General features: G+C 43.1%; 1 protein-coding gene across 9 annotated transcripts in view; it reads left to right on the top strand.

The window, feature by feature from the left end:
* ZNF462 (zinc finger protein 462) overlaps positions 1-25,060 on the top strand; it is a 133,659-nt gene that overhangs the window by 36,615 nt on the left and 71,984 nt on the right. For 7 of the 9 annotated variants that reach the window (XR_012126920.1, XR_012126923.1, XM_073226624.1 and 4 more), the window contains 2 exons: positions 17,951-18,200; positions 18,889-24,458. Coding sequence is in view for 7 of the 9 variants with exons in the window: in XM_073226624.1 (XP_073082725.1) it covers positions 17,981-18,200; positions 18,889-24,458 (5,790 nt within the window). In the remaining 2 variants the exon portion in view is untranslated. Of the gene's footprint in view, positions 1-11,914; positions 12,002-17,950; positions 18,201-18,888; positions 24,459-25,060 lie in introns of those variants that run through there. The other 2 variants (XM_073226611.1, XM_073226634.1) reach the window with 2 other exon arrangements.

Genomic DNA, 25,060 nt, shown 5'->3' with positions numbered 1-25,060 from the left:
ATACACTAGTCTTCTGGAATGTAGTAATGTTTTATGAGTGCAAATGGTATTTTGTAAGGACGCTCTGCTTTGACTGAAATTTTATTGCCAGAGGAATGAACAGTGTAAGGAGCATAGTAATGCGCACAAGGATAGGAGAAAAGGAGGATGAAGGTAGAAACATATCATTGAGTTAAAAAATTCCAAATCATCTAGAAAGTCTTAAGACAAGGGCAGCATTGAGATTAGGAAGGTGATGACTTGTGCTTGAGAATATGAGGGAAAGAGGCCAGCAGAAGGGTTCTGCTCATCTGCTTTAGAATAGCCTCCAGCCACAAGCCAGGACCCTAACTCATGGCCATATGGGACTGAGACCAAAGCCCTTCTCTAATTCTGATCCTCAGCTCCTCCACTCACATCCATACCCCACCCCGCCAAAGCCTGTCAATTCAGCTTGATGACTTATTTCCTGGGTCTTAAGGCACACTTTTTCCACTTTTATACATTTCTCAAAATGGATGCATGTTATAATCAAGGTTTATATCCAGTGTGTATGGGTTTTTTCCTTTGAAAATCTGTATTAAAGTATGTCTCATAATAGTTGCTCCCAAGTGGAGGAAGAACACACTGGCCAAGGCTGGGGTCGAACCACACATAGTCCCTGCTTTAAGGAGCTCACAGTAGAGTGTGGGGACACCAGGAATTAAGCAGAAGGCGCTGAGTGTAAGATGCTTGGGAGATTAGGAACACCTAGGAAGGATCTCAACGCAGCCCTGGGGTGCCAGGATGGGCCATCTAGAGAAAGCGGTTCTCATTTTGGGGATGATTTTTTCCCACAGTGTCTCCAGTGAGACCTGTGGAAAACACTGGAGGTTGTAATTCCTGGGGGTGATGGGGGCGGAAGAGGGAGATGCTCTTGGCATCTGGTGGGTAGAGGCCAGGGCTGCTGCTGAACGTTCCACTGTGCCCAGGACAGCCTCACAACAGCAAACATATCTGGCCCCAGTGCCAGTGGAACCAAGGATGAGAACACTGAAGAGTTCATGCAGCCTGGCGGTGCAGGGGAGAGGGTCAGGGTGGAGCTAGCCGTAGCTATCCAGGGAAGGGAGTCATTGCTTAAAGGAGAGTGTGCGCCATGGTGGAGGATGATGTGGGAGAAATGGTTCCTTTAGCTAAGGAGTGACAGTACCCCAGTACCCTTCCTTTGGAGCTCAGAAGGGCATTCCTGACCATGGTGAATTTGTTTGAGCAGGATGGTAGTTACAGATGCCAGATGTAGGATCCAGGGAGGAGTCAGGAGAATGAAAGCAGTTCTGCGAAAAGGGGCAATTAATGGTAATAATGGCAATTATAATTAAGTCTTCCTCTATACCAGAAACTATGCCAAATGCTTTTTGTTCATTATTCAGATGAATCCACACAGTACCCCTATGAAATGTGGATGGATTTTATATGGATGATAAAAGAGACGTTTAGAGAATGTAAGTGGTTTGTCAAGGATTCCTAAATCATAGAGTTGGGATTCAACTCCAGGCAGCTTTGACCGAACCTACATTGTTTATTCAGGGAAGAAGATAGGCCAGAAGGGTCCAGTGAGTGCACGTGCTTGTTTGTCTGTGTGTGCATGTGAGTGGATGGGAGAGAGTTTAAGATGGAAATGAGCCAGCTAGTAGTCAGAAAAATGGAAAATGCAGATCAGGTGGACTCCAGATGAGGCAGGAGAGGCTAGGGTCAAGAACCCAAGTGGAGGAATCAGCCTTAGATAAAGGGGAGTGGGGAGCACACCTTCCATGGTTGCATGAGAAGAGGGAGAGGACAGATGCCTGCAGGGATAAGCAGGGAAAGGCAGTTGGAAGCTGGAAACCTCTCCCTCCTCTCAGTTAGTCACAGTGAGGAAAGGAAGAGGGATGAGGGGTAAGCATCAGACTACTGAGTAGAATGGAAAACAAGAATTTGTAGGTACCCAGTCTGCAGGTAGGCAAAGAGAAGTTGGGAGAAAGCACTGATTTAGACAGACACAGGGCTGAGATCTTCCCAGATGGTTATAAGGGGAAGACAATGGATTGGCTTCATAATCTGATTTCAAGGAGTTCATTGTCACAATTTTACTTTCATCTGTTTAAATATCTTTAACAAGGAGATGAAGTATAACTTTTCACTGAACTGAAAGACTTTTAATAAAAGTGCATGAGTAAGAGCAGCTTGTTGCTTGAGAATTGATTACATGTGTATATAATCAGTTAAAAATGATCTTTATGACTTTTAAGACTGGATTTCCTAAAATCACTGGATATGGATCCATCTGAGATTGTTGATTTTAAGAGTCAGTAGAGTCCCAAACAGGGTAGCAAAAGGAATGCCAGGTTGACACCTGAGGTAATAAAGCCATTGATGACCAATATCACTCCAGTGCTTTACACTTCATGATCCTTTCATATGCTAAAGAAGAAAGTCTTGTTGAAAAAATTTTAAATTATGAAGTAGAAAATGAAAGTGTTGTTTACCTGGGCCCACATCCAGGGAACTTAACATTACTTGTAAATTTTGGAAACTACCTCCTCTTTTCCAATTCTTACTTCTTTTACTTTATTTTCTTGTACAAATGCATTGGCTAGCATTTCTATAACAAACCTAAGTAATCATGATAATGCTTGTCTGGTTTTTAACTTGAATTTTGCTAGTGTTTTATCATTAAGCATGATGCTGAGTTTTGTGTATATATATTACCATTTTTATTAGAAATGTATCTTGAATTTCAACAATTGCTATCCGGCCTCCCCTGTCTGATCAAGTTATTTTTCTCCTTTGATTTCTTAGTGTAGTGAAATACAGATTTTCTGGCAACAAAGTTCCCTTGTATTGAAACACTGCCTTCCTTCAGTGAATCCTACTTGATCCCTGAGTGATACTCCTTTAATGTGTACTTGGATTTTATTTTGAATTTATGCCTCAATATTTATAAGTATACTGGTCTGCTTTTATTATTATTATCATTATCATTATTATTTATTGTTTTGAGGTAAGCTTTGATATCTATGTTTTTCTAGCCTTAGAAATACATGGGTGGAACTCTGCTTTAGGCTTTGGACTAATTTAAACAGTGTCTGATATGCTGATTTTTTGAAGGCTCTCTTGTTGTTGTGTTGGCTCTTTGTTTCCTAGTCGTCTATTGGCGTGGTTTCCTCTGGGATTTACTTTGGTAATATATGTGTTTCCAAATAACAGTCCATTACATTTAGCCTTACAAATACTACTATGAGTTGCACACAGAAATTTTTAAATTAGAGCTTATTTTCATTTACATTTGGATATTTTCTTCTTATTAATTTTCTGTATTTATGCTATGCCCTCCTTGCTCCTCCACCTTTTTTCTTACTAGGATAGCTAGTAGTTTTTACTTATTTTATACAGTATTAGAATTTAAAAAAAAATAAGTGGTTACTTGGTCAGTTTTATTGTTTTTGTAATTTTTGATTCTTGGTTTTTCCGTCTTTATCTTAATTAAATCCTCTTCCACTTTTCACCCTTTTCTTCTTTGTTAAGTTAGATGTTTAATTCATTTAGTATTATTATTTTTGACTTATAATTTTCATAGAGCTATGAAATTTCCTCTAAGAATAGCTTTTACCAAAGTTCATATTTCATACACATACCATTTTTAGTCCACATTCTACAGTTGAGGTTTTATTTCTGGTTGTGTAGCAGAATGTTAAAAAATATTTTCCCAGTATTTGTGGAGTTTTTTGTTTTGTTTCTTCTGGTTTTATTGCATTGCAAGTGGGAACTATGGGCTGATACTTCTTTTTTGTAATGTATTATTTCTTAATTTTGGTATTATAGATGCTTGAAAACCTCCATGGCATTTAAAACCTTTGTAAATGTCCCACAGTTGCTTGAAATGAAAACGTGCTTTCCATTTCCAGGATATAGAATTTGAAATGTGTCTCAGCTCAATCATATTTAACTCTATTAATTCTATCTTTAGTGGTCTCTCCCCATTTCATCTATTAAGTGCTTATGTCTATTCTTGTATCTTTTCTCATTTAAAAAAAATCTATTTGGTGATGTTGGGGGAGGCATAAATATTCATGATAAATCTTCATTAAGTGTACATCTTTAAACTTTTAAAATTGTAATTTATTTTCCTTTACATTGTTGGTATTTTCTGCTTTTATCCTTAATTTTTTTGTAAAAATTTTTAAAAAGAAGCTTTTTTATAAATATAACCATGAATAATAATGATCCCTAATAGGGATCATTATTAATATTATTATTACTTTCAAACTATTTTTTCTTTTTGCTATATGTGTGTCTCTTCCAATTAGAGTTTTGTTTTCAAATCTGCTCTGGGGATATTTTCCTCAGGAGGAATTATGCAGTTCACATGTAGTGCTATGACATATATATTTGATTCTAATTGATTTTTTGCATTCACTTATTTATTTCTGTGCAATTTCCTTTGTCTTCTATCTTTTACTACTTTATGTTTTCTTTGGTTAACAAACATTAAAAGCATTGGAATCTTTATTTTTATTACTAATTAAGTTTTTAACTTTAATGTGCTTTATGCCTCTATTTGGGGATTTATTAACTCCAGAAAGAAGCAATTTGAGTATTTATTTATGCCCTGCTATGAAAGTTGAGAATATTCTCTAATGCCTCTTCACTTCCACCTCCTTATTTATGTTATTATCCTGAAGGATTTTTCCCCAGTTCTATATAATGTTATTGTTACTATTATATGAAATAATTTCTTGTTATTATAATTAATAACATTTAAGGGGAGGTTATCATGTTTTGCAATTATCGTAAATTATTCAGTCTTAATTCTAAATGTAAGTAGATTCAATGATCACATCTTCTGTTTACTTTTAAATTCCCTGTTTGTGGGATGTCATTTCTGAATCTTCTCTTGGTTGAATATATTACATCAATGAGTAGATTTTGAAGAAGAGCTAGTAAATGCTGCATTTCCTGAAGGTGCTAGTTGGAAAGTGCTTTTTTTTATTATTGCTTCTTATAGACGGTTGCAAACACAGTTGAGAACTGAATGAATGCTCAGGTCTTGTTCTCTTTCTCAACGCTTTGTGGACATCCCTTCACTGCTTTCTATAATTGAATGTTCCTCTGAAAAAGTCAGGCATTCCTGCCTTTTTCCCCTGTAACTGACTAATTTTGAAGCATCTTGATTTTATAGAATTTAATGTTTATCCTTGAAATTTTATAACTTTACCAAGATGTTTCAATTTTGATACCTCTCTGTTAGATTTTCCTGGAACATCAGCTATTCCTTTATTTCAGTGAAATTATTTTCTATTACAGATTTGAGCATATTTTGTTCCGCTGTCTACCTCCAGAATACCTTTCATCTGTAAGTTGGATCTCTGTTTTCAAACCTTATCTGTCATCTTCTCTACTTGCTTTCATCTACTTGTCCTTTCCGTCTGCCTTTTGTGCAGTTTTTTGAAGACTGTTTTTCACATCATCCAACTTTGTTTCTGATTTGTAGATTCACATCTTATTACTTTAATATATTTATTGGTTCTGCAGTGATATTTTTGTTGTCAGTTTCTTTCTTCAACTGCCAGCTCCCCTTTCATCTCATTCTGATGTCTTACCATATCTTTGATCTCTTCTTTTATAGTATCTCTATTAATCGTTGTATGTAATTTTCTTCTGTGCCTTGTTCTTTAAAAATAGATTATGCATTGGTCTTTTCCATGCCTTGTTTCTTTCTGTCTCCTTTTTTCCCCCCAGTTCATTTTTGTCTAACTCATCTATGATTGTGACATAACTGTCAGAACTTTCACAGAGCCCCCACGTAATGAGGAGGCTTTGAATTTCTTCTTAAAATTCTGCTTAATTCTGCTTTTAGAACCTGAGTTTGGGTCTTGATGGCTTGTCTTTCTCTGATAGACCTTCAGCAGTCTACTGGAGTCCTGGTTAGGCTTCTGGGCAAGACATACTTGATGAATTTTATCTCTGAACTCTGTGATTCTAAGTTTCAAGTCCTGCTTTTGATTTGAGGGCCCCATCGATCTATTGGTTTGGTGTGGCCAAACATTTTTTTTCTTTGTGGAGATTTCCCTTTTTCTTTTCCTTCAGCCAAAGCCTTTGTTTGCAGTTTGAGACAATTAGCCACCTTTTTTGGGAAATCCCTTGGTTAGCTTGAAGCACATATCCTTCCTTTGAGGGATTTCCAAACATATCTGTGTTTTCAGATATTGATTCTTACTGTGGGTTTAGCTCTGCACTGTAGCTTTAGTGTGATATTCAAATAACCACTCCAAGTTCAGAGGTGTATTCTAATTAGATTTGTTTATCACAAAAGCCTCTTGTTTTGGAAGAGTATAGGGTCCTGAACATTTACCCAAATCTTAGTTTTTTTTGAATAAAATGCTCCAAGTCTTTCTTTTGTGTATTGCCTCATCCCACTTTAGAAATGTCAAGGACACCATGTAATGAACCCTTCTGAAGTTTTTCAAGGGAGGTATCAGTATCAGCATTGCACTGGCCACGGTGTTTTCTCTTTAAAATACTGTAAATCTGTCTTTTCTGAGTGTGCTCTTACTAGTTTCTGATGCAGCATTCTGCAACTTAGTGTTTTCCCATTAATTGCTAAATAAGTGAAACTTTGTAAACATAGTCCTCTCCTTGATTCTTTAAAGGCTGCATAGCTGTTATTTATATTTATTCAATCAACAGCATGTATGAGTAGAGCTCCCAGTGTGATGGAGAAGGGTATTTACCATTTGGTGTGGTCTTAGGGACTGTTTCATAAGGGAAGAGGAAGACATGAGCTTACTCTCAAAGCTTGAGGGGCCTGGAATTGCCCGGAGGGCTTGTTACATACAGTACAGATTGCTGGGCCCTACCCCAAGAGTTTCTGATTGATTAAGTCTGCGGTGTAATGTGAGGATTTACATTTCTGACAAGTTCTTAGATGATGCTGAAGCTGCTGGTCTAGGAACCCCACTTTGAGAACCATTGTCTTAAAAGATGAGAATTACTTGGATCTTCAAAATGTAGGTAAAAGTATTCTGCAGGAAGGAAAATCGTGAACAAACATGGAGACCTCAGCATCTTAATGATGTCTAAGCCATTCTCTTCATTATGATCTTTAATTCCAGCCTTCCTGATATGTTTAGCTTTTCCATATCCAACTAATGAACACAGATGTCTAGTAGAGTTACAGATAAATGAAGGATAAATAAATAATATGTATATACATACATTAGTAAGTGTGGTAAAATATTCCAAGTGGAAGTTAATTTCAAAACACAGTATGTAATATGAATTTATTCATATACATTGAATACTGGTATCAACAGTGTTCTGGGATTATTGGTTGAAGCCATGCCCTGGACGTGCCATGAGGAGACTAGCCTCCTTGCTCAGTGTTTGTAGGACTGACCTGCTCTTCTCCTTTCAGTTTTAAGTGAACTGACCCCGATATTACAGATACCCCTAAGTGCCTTTGTTGGCAGTGCACATTTTCCATAAGAAACAAGATGATGTTTCTCATGGGGTAGATTTGGCAGGCATAAAGCCTCTACGTAACCTTGTTCGGATTCCTTGAGGTTGGATGCTGAAGAAAGATAATTCAGTGTTACAGCCCTTGCTCTTCTGTGAATACCTTTGTCAGCAACTTTCAGTCTTCCCGATGTGCTTCCAAAGTATGAACACACTCTTTGCATGCCTGAGAAGATCTTTGAACACTCAAACTGCAGACGATGGATTTTGCACCTTTTCAGTTACTCTCCTGAGTGTAAAATTCAAAGCAGAGGGGACGCTGGAAGTTATTTGGGCATCTGCCTCCCCAAGTGAACAAAGACTTGTTAGTGAGGATATATGGGGCTTGGGCTTTAAGTGTGAGTAGCTTTTGTGAACTGAACAACATTTGTAGAGTGTCTTCGCTGCTGATTTCCTCTCTCAAATTATGGAATTCAAAACGTTTTTTTCCTCGCTTAGAGAGCTTCTTCCAGAAACCTCGGACAGATTGTTTTTCGTCAGATCTCAGTTTCACTATCTGAAAAAGGAAGATGATAGTAGACCAGCTTGGACGACAGGGTCTTTAAGGTGGGCTCGTTATGAGCCTATAGATATTTGACTTTTAGAGTGAACTCTTCTATTTGATTTCAGGAAGGCTTAAGTAATATATCCTTTTCAGTATTATTCAGGGAAGCAAAGGAGAGAAAACTCTGCTTCTCCCTAATTCTGTCATACTTCCCTGCACTGAAGTGTTTATACAGTTTGGGGCTATAGGGGACTGTTGTTCCTCAGGGTTTGCGGAATCTTTGCAAACAAGAATTAAAAGACTTCTGTGGAAGAAAGGCATCCATAGACTCTCAAGTGTCCCAGCAGTTCAGGGTAGTTTAGCAATATTATAAATAGGGGGTGGAACGATGCAGCCAGAGTACTTCCCCAGGAATGATGAGGAAAAGGAAGATGGCCATTTACTCAAATACCAAGGACAAGTGGGGTCTTCAGAATCTTAATATCCCAGAGTCAGCGAATCACTGTGATGAGGATTCCTGAGCTTCATTATTCATTAGTGGGAGTGGAAAGTGTGCCACATAACAGTAAGTTTTGTTTTGTTTTTCTGGTCATGGAGGCTCTCTGGAATTGCTTAGGTTCCTAAACATTTAGTTTGATTTGGTGCCGCTGGTTAATTTTCTCCTGGAAAGCAGGCATGCATACACTCCTTCATACAAGCCTCATCAGGGCCAGACCTGTGCTGGGCCCTAGGGGTATAAGAACCAAAAGGAACCCATTACTTGTCCTCTGAAGAGTAATTTTCAGTAGCCTGGGGCCTCATCACTTTGAAAGAAGGTAATTTTACATATTAGAGAGAAGAAAAAGTGTGCATCATGTTTTGCACAGAAATGTTGGTGGCCACATGCTAAGTACAGAACTTGACCATTTTTAATTGACCACTTACCCAGAAAGCTCACAGCATCATCACCCAGGCCAAGGGCCTTATCTCTAAAGAAAGATGGACCCCACCACATGCTTTAATCTTAGATTTTTCTTTACAAGTTTTTCATAAAAGACACAAATCAGAAAAACAAAACTAGAAACTTATGGTATCATGTGACATGAGGGCTATTAAGATTATTTAGAACCATAGAATCATAACATCTTTAAGCTGAGAGAGGACTTGCTGATCATGGAGTCCAGAGATTCACCAGCCAGGACCCCATGAAAAGCTTACAAAGGCAGGTGGTTTATGTGCAGAGACTGAAGATACGTAGAGACCACTTGCAGCAGGGTTTCCAGTTTCAGTACTATTGACATTTGGGGCCAGATCACTCTTTGCTGTGTATTGTAGATGTTTAAGCAGCATCTCTGGCCTCTACCCATTAAGATGCCAGTAGAGTAGCTCTCCCCTCCAGTTGTGAGAACCAAAAATGTTTCCAGAAACTGCCAAATATTCCTGGGCTGGGAGAAAGGGGGCAAAATTGCCCCTGGTTGGGACTGCTGCTCTTTGATAGCGTAGAGTTAGTAGAAGAATCTGACTCTCACGATCAATCTTTTTGTGTTTAATTGGCATCCTGTCACTCATTCATTTGTCCATTCATTCATTTAGCACATTTGCTGAGTACCCATTGTGTGAATTGTCCCCAGTGCTGACGATACCAAAGCAGACGGTAGGCATGGACCTGCTCTCAGGGTGCTTCTGTTCTGGTGGAGGGAGACGGCCCCCAACGAGGTATCCTGTCAACAGGGAAGGACATAAAGCAGCAGCATGTGGTAGAGAGAACTTGAGTGTGGTCAGGGTTGTGGATGGGAGCTCAATTCCATGGGAATGGGGAGAGTAGGCTGACTTAGGTGGAGTGGTCAGGGAAAGCCCTGTGCAGAATAGAACCCTGGAGCCCAGACTTGAATGATGAGGAGTCAGCAATACACAGAAGTGGGTATTTAGTTGTCTCTAAGCAATCATAAAAAGTAAGGGAATATGAATTAAGTCAGAAAAAAGTCTTTCAGAATCTGAGAAGGAAATCTTATAAAACACTCCCTTTGTACAAAAAGGTTGACATCATGATCTGATCTCTTCATTTAGCCGAAGGATCCAAGTAAAGGCTTCAAAAGAATTGCTCAAGGTGAAGATGGCAGGCAGAGTCATCACGCCTGCTGGGAATAAATTCTTCTGCTTGCTGGAAAGGCATTTCTATATTCTTGTCTTTCTTTTTAGAGTAGCCCAATAGTGAATAAACTGAAAAACCTAAGTTTGTTAAACTTATCACTAAGGATTTATGGAATGTGGCGCTTGGCCAGATACCTGAGCACTTTGGTATTTTCACATGATGATAAATTCTACTGTTGTGGTAGCAGACAAATGTTTTAACTTTCTGTTGAGAAGGTCTTGGGGGGGGGGTGCAGTGATTTTTAGGAGTAAACTTACTTGCTGAAAGTAGATTGGAAATTGCAAGAGAAAATAAATTCCTGAGCTATTTTGTAAAAAAATTACTAATTTTTTTCTTCCAGGTCTGTATATAACACATACTATGTTTTTCCTGTTGTAAGATCTTACTAATTTGTTGGAACAGCAATGGATCTGAATGCACCAGTTAGTTGGTTTACTGAGGAGGAAGGATGGTCTTCTAATGGCTTCTGCTGTAGTTGGAGGCCAAGAGGAGGAAAAGAAATATCAGCCTCTTTGAGTAAGAGGACTTGAAAGTGTTCATGATCCGCAAAAGCCCAGCCATTGTTTACCTTTCCAGAAAGCGATCTGGGTAGGACCTTCATCCTGGTGGCTTAGTTAGATCAGGAACCATGGTTTGGAGAGAGACAGACAGACCCAGGAGCCAGGCTTATATTTATATAATCAGTTTTGTCAGATATAAGAAATGAGACTGGAAAGGTCATTGCATTGTTTGGATCAGGACCTTGTGTACCACTGACGTAGGCAAACTTGGGACAAGTCTCATCAAAAGGAAGTGACTTGTCTATTTTCTGAGTACAAGGCAATGCGCAGGTCTCAGAGGGATTAGGTTGGGGCTTTTGTGGGCTTCTCCTCGAATAAAAGAAGTTCTAGCAAAACCTCCTTATGCTCTCTACAAGTCAACAACCGTGGATCATGGATCATTTTTTCATTTGTTTTTTTTCTGTCTGAATTGTCACAGAGAGCAGGAAGGTACGTTGTCAGAATGGTTTCTGGATTCATTCACCGAAACTGTAGAGTTTAGAGTTTGTGTGGTTGGCCAGAACTTCTGTGCTGGGAGCAGTTAGACCATGGAGACCTGCCCAAGGCCTGAGGTCAGTCAGGCTTTCAGATCCACAGAGGAGGTTCTCGATGCACAGTGCGGCCTTTCGCCACACGGAAGCTTCTGTTTCCTTTGCATCCTAATCAGTTCTGTAATGAAGACCCAGCAGTGTATCTGCAACTTCCCTTTAATTTTACAATTTTTATAATGAGACTTGTTGTCGTGTGAAAAGTATCTGTAGAAACCCAGCCAGCATTCTGAAGCATCTATAAAGGAACACCGTGGTTTTCACTCTGCCATTCGGGTGAGGTTTGCCTGTACAGGAGAGAAATTACTTACCTCTTGTTCTAAATGCGAGGGCAAGTATGGCTTCAAAGTGTCCAAGGAACTTCCTGACGGGCCCGCGACATTTCAGAAAATTCACTCAACACCAAGGATGGTTTTCCGTCACTTGAAAGAACAAGATGAGCTGAGATCTCATTTGTCATGGTTGCGTTTTGAGAATGTTAGTGTGAGGAGGCGTCTTCCTTCTGTTTTGTTTTGCTTCTCAGGGAGAATATTGTCAGGACACTTCTCAGAATTAGAGTTATCTAGTGAACTGCAGGTTCCCCTTTCCAGACAATGAAGTCCAAAGCTAGTGAGATACCACCCTGCTTCCTCCCTTTCTTTGCTTGTCCCTTCTCTCCTCTTTTATCTCCTTGTTCAAATCACACGCTTCCTTTTCTAAGGACAGGAGAGCTGGCAGACAGCCTGTTGGCCTGTTGGCCTCAATTACCCTTATATCATTGCAGAGGAATGCATGAATTCTCCAGAAGGTATGTATGATCTCTTTCTGTATTAGACACTCACTACCTGCTTTCATAACAGGTCAGTCAGCCAGCATCGCTTCTTATTTACATATCTGACATTTTTTTAGTCACATTACATCCCTAGATGTTCATCTCATCTTAATGATGATCCCAAAGGTATCTGTTAATGAACAGTTACTCCAACATGTGCTGTAATACTTGAAAACTTTATGCAGGAGACCAAAGCTAAAACGAGATAAACTGAAGACCCACATCTTTGGCCAGAAGGTGCCTTGGTTATTAGTTTGCAGATTGCCTGCTTCAGACTTTGTGCTTATATACAAGGTCCCACAGATGGACCAGGCTGACCACATAGAACAGAGGCAGGACTCAGGCCTCATGGTATTTCTCTGCTACTATATAAATTCAGTCTTATATTAAGGGTTACATATGTGATTGCAAATTAATCCTTTCTCTTCTGAAAATTTCGTTTTGAAGAACAGCTGTGTCTCCCCTCTGAATTCCTTAATTATTTATCCTCCCTGATATGTTAAACCTTTCATTAGTGTGGTGAATTGCCAAGAGTACACAGAACTGCTTAGATCATGTAGCAAACAGTATCAACATTTGATAGGACATTTGAAGACACCACATGGTGAGCCAGGATCTGTAGTAGCACCAAATGCTGTGGAATCAACGAAGGTAGCTTGTTGGGGAAGTTCTTTGTTGGCTTATTTTGCTGGCTTATTTTTTAAAACTCTAACATGGGAGTATCAAGTATGTCATTTGTACTTACTCAGAAGGGGACTGATTTTACTCTAACAGACAAAGCTCCTGTTAAATTTGGAGTGCACATGCCCATATCTGAGGTCAAGTTAAGTAAAAATTAATTATTTCATATATTTGTATGTATATATTCATGTAAAAATATATATGAATACATATAAAGATATATACATGAATATATTGTATACACACAGATGTAGATAGATAGGTAGACAGAGATAGATGATAGATAGATAGATAGATACATACATACATACATACATACATACATACATACATACATACATAGATACCTTCTATACCTGCATTTGTGGGTATGATCCTGTAACTACTGTTCCTGTTCATGAAAGATTTCACAATTTCTCAGCCTAGTCCTGTTTGGAAAGATGCTTTATATGATCTTTAAATTATTAGAACTCATACTTCGACCATGACAAGAGTAAATGTTAAGTAGTAATGTGGAGCACCCCTAATTGCTAAGGGTAGCAACCCACATTTGCAAATCAATTTGTGATTTTTTTCCCATTTTTCATCATAAGCATGGAAATTCTTCCTTCCTCCCCATCCATGCTAATCAAGGGCTTGCAATTAGAAATGTTATTCTCCCAACGTACCCCACAGCTCCTGGACCTCATCATAGTCACAGTTTCTGTTCTGCAAATACATTTGTAGACTGACCTTAGGTTCCTGGTTTCTCTGCTTTTCTAGCTGAACTATTCCAAAGGTTATGTGTTCCACTACCTGTCCTTGGAGAACTGGTTTTTCCATTCATAGGAAAGGAAAGAAAGGCACCACCAGCAGGTACCAACTGATTCCTTTCATTAGAACTGGGGTTCAGGAGAACTGAGGAGTTCAGTATCTTACAAATGAAAGTAGGTTTCTGGAGTGGACAGGGGAAGAGCACCTCATGGTGCTTCTGATCCTGTAGCTCAAGGCTTTGAAGGAGGTTATAATTAGTTGTTATGCATCCCTGCGGTTGTGGTGCTTTATTTCTGGTCCACAGTCCTGCAGTCAGAGGACAGGTTAGATCTGGCAAGGGCTGCACATTATAGTTTTGACCCTTCCTGGAGACAGTTGGGATTTTCACTTGAAGACCATGCTTATGCGTCTGGGCCTTGGGAGCTTAAGGAGCAGTGCTGGCCACGCTGACCTGGGCGAGGGTTGATGGGGGCAGGATTGAGAACCCGTGAAACATCGAGGGCTCCTCTTCTCCCCAGTTACGTCTGAGTCGTGTGTTAGAAGGAAACACAGGGCATTCGGGATCCCTGGGACTCTGAGCGCAGAACGTGGGGGTGCAGACAGTGGAAATTCAAATTGGTGTTTAAGACTGAGAAAGAGCAGCCTGGGTCCATAATTTCCCCTTGCCCATTCTCTTGTATGTATCCTTTCACAAGATCTCTGGATTTTTAAAAACATGTGTCTTCAAGAGTTTATCAAACATGGGGAACTAGATTTGGGTTTCTTATCAAAAGCCCTCATTTTGAAATCCCTAAAAGATGAATGCAGGTTGACCAACAACTGATCATAAGTAGTACTGAAGAGTAATGGCTACTTTGAATGGTCCGGGAGTTTCACGTTAGGAGGACTAATCACCAGGTGCTTGGGTTATTTGAGAATGAGTCCATATTTGCTAGCAGGGATTGGAGTGGTGTTTATAGAGTCCAGTAGTCAGACACCTGTCTAGCCTGGGGGGCCTGGAGATATGGTATGGGGGGTAAGAGTTGGGGGTCCTTGTTTGATTGTAGAGTGCCTCTCTTTCGTTAGTTCAGAAGCCGCTTCTTCTGCTTTTGATTTTGTTGATTTGGTCAATGATGAAAAAAACAGTACTGCTAATCTTCTGATTTAAATGAAGTAAGTAGCTATGAGGTCAAGGCTTTCGCCTTTAAACCATGATTTTATAGCAGATGAGTGTCTGGCTTAGCCTTGTAGGGTCACTGCTCTTACTGGCTGAATGAAGTGGTCACAGAGGCAGAGCTTACTCCTCTTTTCCCTCATTGGTGTGGGTTTCTAGAGGATTCTGTCAGCTGCAAAAACAGCCTCTGGCTGGCAGTGGGTCATCCGCAGGTGCCCCTTCCTTTGTCTCTCTCCTGCCCTGTTCCCTTCTCCTCATGCTGTCACTTTGTGCCTGCCTCTGCATCCTCAGTGTCCCAAACACGTCGAGTTTCTGTTTCTTGGGTTGTGTAGGCCATGGTGGAAATTTCTGCTTTGTTTTCCTGTCAGCATCTTCAGGAGAAATGTGTGTACAAAGCAGAATGGCTTTCAAAGGAGGCTGCCTCCTGGTTTTAGTACTTGGTGCAGATCCTGTTGAAGGCCATTGAGCTGTACCTGACGCTGGTTCTGTGTACAGCCTGGAGATTAACCTCTTCTAAGGCTCTGAGCTATTTTTGAGGTAGAAGCTGCAACAACATTAAAGCTAGAACCCATTAGGAAATCACTTTCATCATCTGTTCCTTTTTCCAAATCAGTGGCTTTTTTCTGATCTCATAACCCTTTAATCTCGCTGAACAAGGAGGCTTGTTGGTTTGTGTTTGCGTCCAGCAAAGTTAGGATCCTTGATCCTAGCCTTGGAAGGCACCAAGACACTAGAGAAGTGCATAGAGAGATCAATTTCCCTTCTGGGTGGATGACTTAATGCTGAAGGTGCCCTGCTTTCCCTGTGCACAACGGTAATTTTTATTGATGTTGTGCAAACCAGCCTCAAAATTTCCAAAAGACACACAAGCAGAAAGCCTTTTGTTGCGTTATTTCTAAAGGCTTGAAGTTTTGAAGGGAAGAGATTTTGTTTTCCTCTCGGCCACACAATGGAGCTTTGAGAGAACCTCTTCTAAAAGGCATAGCTACAGCCTTTGTGTTGAAGGGTGTGTCTGTTGGCAGGCTCTGCTGAGGCAGACAGACTGGCTGGTGATTAACAAAGGTCATTAGACTTTGGAATCTGGCAAGCAGAGTCGGATGGTATGTCTTCTGTGTGTGGAAGGACGACTCCTAAGAAGCCAAGGCGTTCTGGAGGTCCCCCCACCCCCCCACCCCCAAGTCCTGCTGTAGAACAGGGTCTGGTCCAGGACCGGACTGCGATACCCAGTGCTCTCTGGTGGGACTAACACGCACACGCTTATCAATCATGGGATAAAAGAACCTTCAGAGATCTTGGTGAATGACATTTGAGGAGGAGAAAGGTGCTGCTTTTCGGAAAGCAATGAAAACAGTTCCTTCTTTGTTGGGAGCAGAAGAGCATAGGAGGCGCCCAGCCTGCCCTTCTACTCTGCATTTCTGATTGTCAGCCTAGCAGAATCCCAGAGAAGCCATGTTGTGCACGGAGGAGAAGCTCTGAGCTAAAATGGCTGCTCCTAAAGCTCAGAGGACTAGGGCAGCTTAGTGAGTCTTAGAGCTTCAGTGACGCAGGAGCTCATATCTCTTGAAAGTGTGATAAACACATTCAGCAGAGCTGGGGCTTGTTTGGCTGAGATGAAAGGACTAAGCTGGGGGGATGGGAGTGCACAGTGGATGATCTGCTTTTTTCTGTGAAGTGTTCTAAATGCAGGAGTCGTCTGCACCATGGAAAAATTTGTTTTCAGGTCTAATGGACTGCGCGAAAGGAGAAGTGGGGTGGGGCCTCGGTGACTGCTGTAATTTGATCCAGAGCTGATAGCAACCTCTTCCACACAATTTGGGTTGGTGCTTAGACATAAAAGCTTGTGTATCTGGAATATTGAGACTTAGTTAGCTGAAAAGACTCTGGTGCACAGTTCAATGTTTATTGAAAAAGGATAAATTGCTGGGTGAAAGAAGAGGAGTTAAATATGTGTCTCACTCTGCAAGCTCAGTCCGTCCAGAGCTGGACTTGCCAGAAGTTATTTTAGCAGTCTATCAGCAGGAACATTCTTTCATGGAAAATCCTCCTGCAATGGCTCCTTTCACTGCATTGACATTTTACTAGACCTTGTTCCTCCTGCAGAAATAATTTATCTTTTACAATAAAAGCATCGGAAGTTGCCACACAATATAAGTATAGAAAGATTTGGCTACAGCTTTAGTTCTTGGACATCTGGTTCTAGATTCCAGCAACTCAGTAGAGTTTGCAGTGAGCTCAGTGAAGTCACTCACTCATTAAGATAATAACTGGGTATCTCAACTCAGGATATATATTAAGATAGGAAGGACTACATCTTCTAATACATTTTAAAGTTCTTAATGGTGGGCCTCTCCATTGAGTTAGTGGGAAGCTCTCTGTATCTTTCAATCATGCGGTAAACGGCAGAGTGAAGGTAGCTGGGTAAGTTTTGCTTTATTCAAAGCTATTTGTGTTTAAGTAAAGACTCCACTCCATGTTTGTGAGGGAGAGAAGTGGGGAAGCAGCAAGTCATGGCTTTCAAGCCCCTCTCCAAAGCTGCAAGTTTCTGTTGTGCTTAATGTAAATTGAGGTACCAAGGTGCTACTTGAAACTAGAAACTGGACTGTCATCTAAAGTTGGTTGTTTAAAAATCACATGAGAAATATTTTATGACCTAATGAGATTGGAGAATCTGTTAGGTTACAATTGGTAGGTGGTAAAAAGCAAATGACCATTTTGTTCATGGAAAAAAAAATACTAAACTGTTTGGGAACTGGAGGAAAGAGGTGTGTGCAATATTAGTTAAGATATTATAATAAAAGGTACAAAAATGCTCTTTCTGCCACCACTCCAAGATTCAATACTGTTTCACCAGTTGGTGATAAACATCAATGTCACTATATTACAACAGCTAATGAAGATTGGAATTTGTCCTGTCCTGTGTGGACATCCTCTTTACTACTGAGAAAGTTCTAGTCCAGAAAAAAAAAAGGGTCCCAGAAAGAATCAAAATCAATATTAACTTCCTAAGAAATTTGAATTCACTCAAGAAATTCAGAAACTACTAAAACTTTTGAAGTATTAAGGGTTTCCTTGACAAATGTCTTTTGAAGATATAGTCATATCAGGCTAGAAAAAGTTTATCTGGTTTTTTTCCCCCCTTCTTTGAAGTTATGAAGTCAAGGACAGCATCCCTATTATGCCTGATTGCCTTTCTTTGGCCACTGTTCCAACTGGCAAAGTTCAGTAGGAGAAATCTGCCCGTAATGGAATTTTTTCCATTACTGCACTTGTAGCCCTGTCCGCTTGGGCTGTGCAGTTAGTACATCCTTCGACATGTTTTGTTCTGACTTCTCCCCCAGGTTCCTAATGTGAGAGAGTAGACCCAGATCATGGAGGTGCTTCAGTGTGATGGCTGTGACTTCAGAGCCCCATCTTATGAAGATCTCAAGGCACACATTCAGGATGTCCACACAGCGTTTCTGCAGCCAACTGATGTCGCTGAAGACAATGCTGATGAGCCACGATCCGGGTCCATGAATGCCAGTAATCAGACAGAGGTGGAGTTTTCTTCTATAAAGGATGAATTTGCGATTGCAGAAGATTTATCAGGTAAATCTGTCCTCAGCTTGGCCAATCTGATCTATTTCATTGCTCCTGGCTATTTTTAGCCTGTGACCATGGTCCTTGGTAGATGTGGCTTCTATGAGATTCTTGTTCCTCCTATTTGCGTTTCTCCACTCCATGTTTGTGAGGGAGAGAAGTGGGGAAGCAGCAGTCATGGCTTTCAAGCCCCTCTTCAAAGCTGCAAGTTTCTGTTGTGCTTAATGTAAAGTGAGGTACCAAGGTGCTACTTGAAACTAGAAACTGGATTGTGGTTTGGATGTCATGTTCCTCTTCCTGAGTATTCTAGGTTATTGTCCTTTCAGCTTCCTGGGTCTCTTAAGATTCCTTTCAATTTGGAGAACAAGGTACTATCTTAGAAAGTTCTAGAATGAATAATGCAGTCTGTGAAACTTGTATTTTTATAGCGATATGGCACATTAATGGAGAAGATAGGAGGATTGTACCTAAAGCTGAGCACCACGTCTTTGACCATGAGAAGCCATGTGTGTATGTTCATTGATGCTCCGTTAATTCTCTCCAGGGCCTCACCTTGAGATGGTAGGCCTTTTGAATGTGATGTTGACTAATGAAGAATACTTGAAAAGAAAAAATTGATGTGCATGACTGATTTCCTTAATTCTCTTATGCTTTCCTCAGCTTTGCTTTTCCCACTTACCTTATGCTCTCTCTTTAGGTCAAAATGCAACTGCACTGGGGACTGGAAGTTACTATGGCCACAGTCCAGGATATTACAGTCAGCATATTGTCCCGAATCCCAGACCAACAAACAAGTTTTTTCAGTGCAAGTTCTGTGTACGCTACTTCAGGTCAAAAAACCTCCTCATTGAACACACCAGGAAGGTCCACGGAGCTCAAGCTGAAGGGAGTTCGGCGGGACTCCCTGTTCCAGGATCCTTAAATTACAATATCATGATGCATGAGGGATTTGGAAAGGTCTTCTCTTGCCAGTTTTGCACATACAAGTCACCAAGGAGGGCAAGAATAATCAAGCATCAGAAGATGTATCACAAAAGCAATTTGAAGGAGACCACTGCTTCCCTCCCCACCCCTGCTCCGATGCCAGACCCCATGGTCCCACCCGTGTCCCTGCAGGATCCCTGCAAGGAATTGCCTGCAGAGGTCGTGGAGCGCAGCATCTTAGAATCCATGGTCAAGCCTTTGACCAAATCTCGAGGTAACTTCTGCTGTGAGTGGTGCAGCTACCAGACCCCTCGCCGCGAACGCTGGTGTGATCACATGATGAAGAAACACCGCAGCATGGTCAAGATCCTCTCTAGTCTCAGACAGCAACAAGAAGGGACTAATCTGCCTGATGTGCAGAACAAAAGTGCTCCCAGCCCCACTTCCAATTCCACCTATCTGTCCATGAATACTGCAAGCCGGGAGATCCCCAGTACCAACGTCTCCAACTACCGGGGCTCCATCAGTAACTCCATCATGAGACCCAATGCTTCTTCCACTTCCAAGTTTTCGCCCATGTCTTACCCCCAGATGAAGCCGAAGTCACCTCACAATTCCGGCCTAGTGAACTTGGCAGAGAGATCCCGTTACGGAATAGCTGACATGACCAATTCTTCTGCTGACCTGGAAACTAACAGCATGCTGAATGACTCTAGTTCTGATGAAGAGTTAAATGAAATAGACAGTGAGAATGGTTTAAATGCTATGGATCACCAGGTATCAGGCATGTCTGCTGAACAGCTGATGGGCTCAGATGGCAACAAATTATTGGAGACCAAGGGAATTCCATTTAGGAGATTCATGAATAGGTTCCAGTGCCCCTTTTGTCCTTTCCTCACCATGCATCGGCGTAGCATCTCCCGTCACATAGAGAACATCCACTTATCTGGAAAGACAGCTGTCTACAAATGTGACGAATGTCCATTTACTTGCAAGAGCTCATTAAAACTTGGGGCTCACAAACAGTGTCACACGGGTACAATGTCAGATTGGGATGCTGTGAATTCCCAGAGCGAAGGCATTTCTTCCTCACTGAGTGAAGGCGTAGTGGCCTATGAGAGCTCGAGCATCAATGGCAGAAAGTCAGGAGTCATGTTAGATGCCTTGCAACAGCCGCCACCACCACCCCCTCCCCCACCCCCATCACAGCCGCAGCCTGCACATCAGGTGCCGCCCCAGCCCCCACCCCCACAGCCACAGCCCCCCGTGCCAGCCCCGCCCCTGCACCCCTACAAGTGCACCATGTGTAATTACTCCACCACGACCCTGAAAGGGCTAAGGGTTCATCAGCAGCACAAACACTCATTCTGTGACAACTTGCCAAAATTCGAGGGGCAGCCCTCAAGCCTACCATTGGAAAGTGAGACAGACAGCCACCCCTCTTCCAGCAACACTGTGAAGAAAAGTCAGACCTCAATTCTTGGGTTGTCCTCCAAGAATAATTTTGTAGCTAAGGCCTCTAGGAAGCTCACTAATGACTTTCCTCTTGATTTATCACCCGTGAAGAAGAGAACCAGGATTGACGAGATAGCAAGCAACCTGCAGAGCAAAATTAACCAAACCAAACAGCAGGAAGACGCAGTGATCAATGTCGAGGATGATGAGGAGGAAGAGGAAGACAATGAAGTGGAGATAGAGGTTGAGCTGGACAGGGAAGAAGAGCCAGCCGAGCCGATCCTGGAGGTGCCCGCTCCGTTTTCAGCCCAACAGATTTGGGTGAGAGACACCAGTGAGTCCCAGAAGGAGCCCAACTTCAGAAGTGTCACCCACGACTACAACGCCACCAACGGGGCTGAGATTGAGCTCACCCTTTCTGAAGATGAAGAGGATTATTATGGCTCTTCGACGACCATGAAAGATCACCAGGTTTCCAATACGGTTCTGCTCAACACCCAGACTCCTATGTATGGAACTGAGCACAACAATGAAAATACAGACTTTAGTGACTCTGGAAGACTTTACTATTGCAAACACTGTGACTTCAACAACAAATCTGCCCGGAGTGTCAGCACCCACTACCAACGAATGCACCCGTACATTAAATTCAGCTTTAGGTACATCTTGGACCCCAATGATCACAGTGCGGTGTACAGGTGCCTGGAATGCTACATCGATTATACCAACTTCGAAGATCTGCAGCAGCATTACGGCGAACACCATCCAGAAGCCATGAACGTGCTCAACTTTGACCATTCGGACCTGATCTACCGGTGTCGGTTTTGTTCCTACACTAGCCCGAATGTGAGAAGCCTGATGCCACATTACCAAAGAATGCATCCCACGGTTAAGATTAACAATGCGATGATATTTTCAAGCTATGTCGTGGAGCAGCAAGAGGGGCTGAGTACGGAATCGCAGACTCTGCGCGAGATTCTGAATTCGGCTCCCAAAAACATGGCAACTTCCACTCCTGTGTCTCGTGGTGGTGGTATGCCGGCTACATTTAATAAAAACACTCCTTCAAAGACCTTTTCTCCAGAATGTGAAAATCAGAAGGACCCCTCGGTTAACACCGTTGTCGTTTACGATTGTGATGTTTGCTCATTCGCCAGCCCCAACATGCATTCTGTCTTGGTTCATTATCAGAAGAAACACCCTGAAGAAAAGGCTTCCTACTTTAGGATCCAGAAAACCATGCGAATGGTGTCTGTGGACAGGGGCTCTGCCCTTTCTCAATTATCATTTGAGGTGGGTGCTCCAATGTCTCCCAAAATGTCCAACATGGGTTCCCCACCCCCCCCACAACCCCCGCCACCAGACCTCAGTACTGAGCTTTACTACTGCAAACACTGTTCCTACAGCAATCGGTCAGTTGTGGGAGTGCTTGTCCACTACCAGAAAAGACACCCAGAAATAAAGGTTACTGCCAAATATATCAGACAGGCTCCTCCCACAGCTGCAGTGATGAGAGGGGCTGAGGGGCCCCAAGGCTCCCCTCGGCCACCTGCCCCCATGCAGCTGAACCGAAGCAGCTCTGAGCGAGATGGCCCCCCTGTGGAGAACGAGATGTTCTTTTGCCAGCACTGTGATTATGGGAACCGGACGGTCAAAGGTGTCCTCATTCATTATCAGAAGAAGCACCGAGACTTCAAGGCCAATGCGGATGTGATCCGGCAACACACGGCCACCATTCGAAGCCTCTGTGATCGGAACCAGAGGAAGCCTGCCAGTTGTGTGCTTGTCCCTGCCTCAAATGTGGAGCGGGACAAAACGAAACTCCGAGCACTCAAATGTAGGCAGTGCTCCTATACCTCCCCCTACTTTTATGCACTGAGGAAGCATATCAAGAAAGACCACCCTGCCCTGAAGGCCACCGTCACATCCATCATGCGGTGGGCGTTTCTAGATGGCTTGATAGAAGCTGGCTACCACTGTGAGTGGTGCATCTATTCGCACACAGAGCCCACTGGCTTGCTCCTTCATTACCAGAGGAGGCACCCGGAGCATTACGTCGACTATACTTACATGGCTACTAAACTCTGGGCTGGGCCAGACCCATCCCCTCCCTCTCTCACGATGCCAGCTGAAGCCAAAACATACAGATGCAGAGACTGTGTTTTTGAAGCTCTCTCCATCTGGGACATCACCAATCACTACCAAGCATTCCACCCCTGGGCCATGAATGGTGACGAGTCGGTGCTGCTGGACATAATTAAGGAGAAAGATGCTGTGGAGAACCCCCTTCCTCCAACCGAAGAGTTGGTGGGCCCCATGAGTTGTGAAAACACTATGCCCCCTCCACTCCCCGAGCAGGAAGCTGAATGCCCAGAGGATGCAAGCCTTTCCCCAGAGAAGAGCATCCAACTAGCTTCCGCCAACCCCGCCATATCCTCCACCCCGTACCAGTGCACCGTGTGCCAGTCAGAGTATAACAACTTGCACGGCCTTCTCACCCATTATGGGAAGAAGCACCCTGGCATGAAAGTGAAGGCCGCCGACTTTGCCCAGGACATTGACATTAACCCTGGCGCTGTCTACAAGTGCAGGCACTGCCCATACATCAACACCCGCATCCACGGCGTCCTGACCCACTACCAGAAGCGACACCCGTCCATCAAGGTGACCGCTGAGGACTTCGTGCATGATGTGGAGCAATCTGCCGACATAGCCCAGAATGACGTGGAGGAGACAAGCAGGATCTTCAAGCAAGGGTACGGTGCCTACCGCTGCAAACTGTGTCCGTACACTCATGGCACTTTGGAGAAGCTCAAAATCCACTATGAGAAGTATCACAACCAGCCTGAATTTGATGTCTTTTCCCAGTCGCCCCCGAAGCTGCCAGTGTCCCTTGAGCCCGAGATAACCACTGAAGTGAGCCCCTCCCAAGTGTCCATCACTGAGGAGGAGGTAGGAGAGGAGCCCGTGTCCACTTCTCACTTCTCTACCTCGCACCTGGTCTCCCACACTGTGTTCCGGTGCCAGCTCTGCAAGTACTTCTGCTCCACCAGGAAGGGGATTGCCAGGCACTACCGCATCAAACACAACAATGTCCGAGCACAACCAGAGGGCAAGAACAACTTGTTCAAGTGCGCTCTGTGTGCCTACACCAACCCCATCCGCAAAGGGCTGGCAGCCCACTACCAGAAGCGCCATGACATTGACGCATACTACACGCACTGCCTGGCAGCCTCCAGGACCATCAGCGACAAGCCCAACAAGGTGATCATCCCGTCCCCGCCCAAGGATGACTCCCCGCAGCTCAGCGAGGAGCTCCGGCGCGCAGTGGAGAAGAAAAAGTGCTCCCTTTGCTCCTTCCAGTCCTTCAGCAAGAAGGGCATTGTGTCCCATTACATGAAGCGCCACCCGGGAGTGTTCCCAAAGAAGCAGCACGCCAGCAAGCTGGGGGGTTACTTCACCGCCGTCTATGCCGACGAGCACGAGAGGCCTATGCTGATGGAAGAGGAGGAGAGAAGCAGCTTTGAGAAAGCCGAGGTGGAGGGAAACGAAGCGCAGGAAATCGAGTGGCTCCCATTCCGCTGCATCAAATGCTTCAAGCTCTCCTTCAGCACAGCAGAGCTGCTGTGCATGCATTACACTGACCACCACAGCCGGGACCTGAAGAGGGACTTCGTCATTCTGGGCAACGGCTCCCGCTGGCAGAACTCCGCCTACCAGTGTAAGCACTGTGATAGCAAACTGCAAAGCACAGCAGAGCTGACCTCACACTTGAACATTCACAATGAGGAATTCCAGAAGCGTGCCAAACGCCAGGAGAGGAGGAAACAGCTTTTGAGCAAGCAGAAATATGCAGATGGTGCATTTGCAGATTTCAAACAAGAGAGGGTAAGGATATGTTTTGATTTCCCTTCCCCCAGGAGGCCTCTCGTCACTGGTGCCCACGTGCACGTCTCCGCTGCCAGCCAGAGCACTACAGGCTTCCTAGTGACTTAGCTTGCCAGAGAGTCAATAAGTCAATTAAACATCCCAAGCCCGATTATCCCCCATTCTCTGCTCTCCCTCCTCCATAGTCCTGTTGCCTCCCTCTCACTCCCCACAAGGCTCCCCAGGGGAGGGTTGGGGTGGTTCTCTGTCTCTCCTCCTGCAGGGTAGCCTTATCTGCGGCCCAGTTACACGACAATGCTTGCTCTTTCTTACCTAAGGCAGTTGTGGGCCACCTCTTGGTATCACTAGCGCTTCTCAGCCACGCCTTGGTCTGCAGTGTCTACTACAGGAACCCGACCTCTCAAGGAGTAGATTTTTTTTTTTTTTTGGGTCAAGAAGTTCGCTAATGGCGTAGCTGTGCAACGGCTCACCTGCATAGTTGAAATTGGCTGGAAAACCAGATAACTTGGTGGCAGTGATGATGAGGCGTCTCCGCAGAAATCTTCTCTACTCACCAGTTGTAACATGTCTGGGTTCCAGAGACTTTGCATAGTAGGCAGTGC

Source organism: Manis javanica, chromosome 2 (assembly GCF_040802235.1).
Source record: "Manis javanica isolate MJ-LG chromosome 2, MJ_LKY, whole genome shotgun sequence".
NCBI lineage: Eukaryota > Metazoa > Chordata > Mammalia > Pholidota > Manidae > Manis > Manis javanica.
This window is presented reverse-complemented; position numbering and strand designations above follow the sequence as displayed.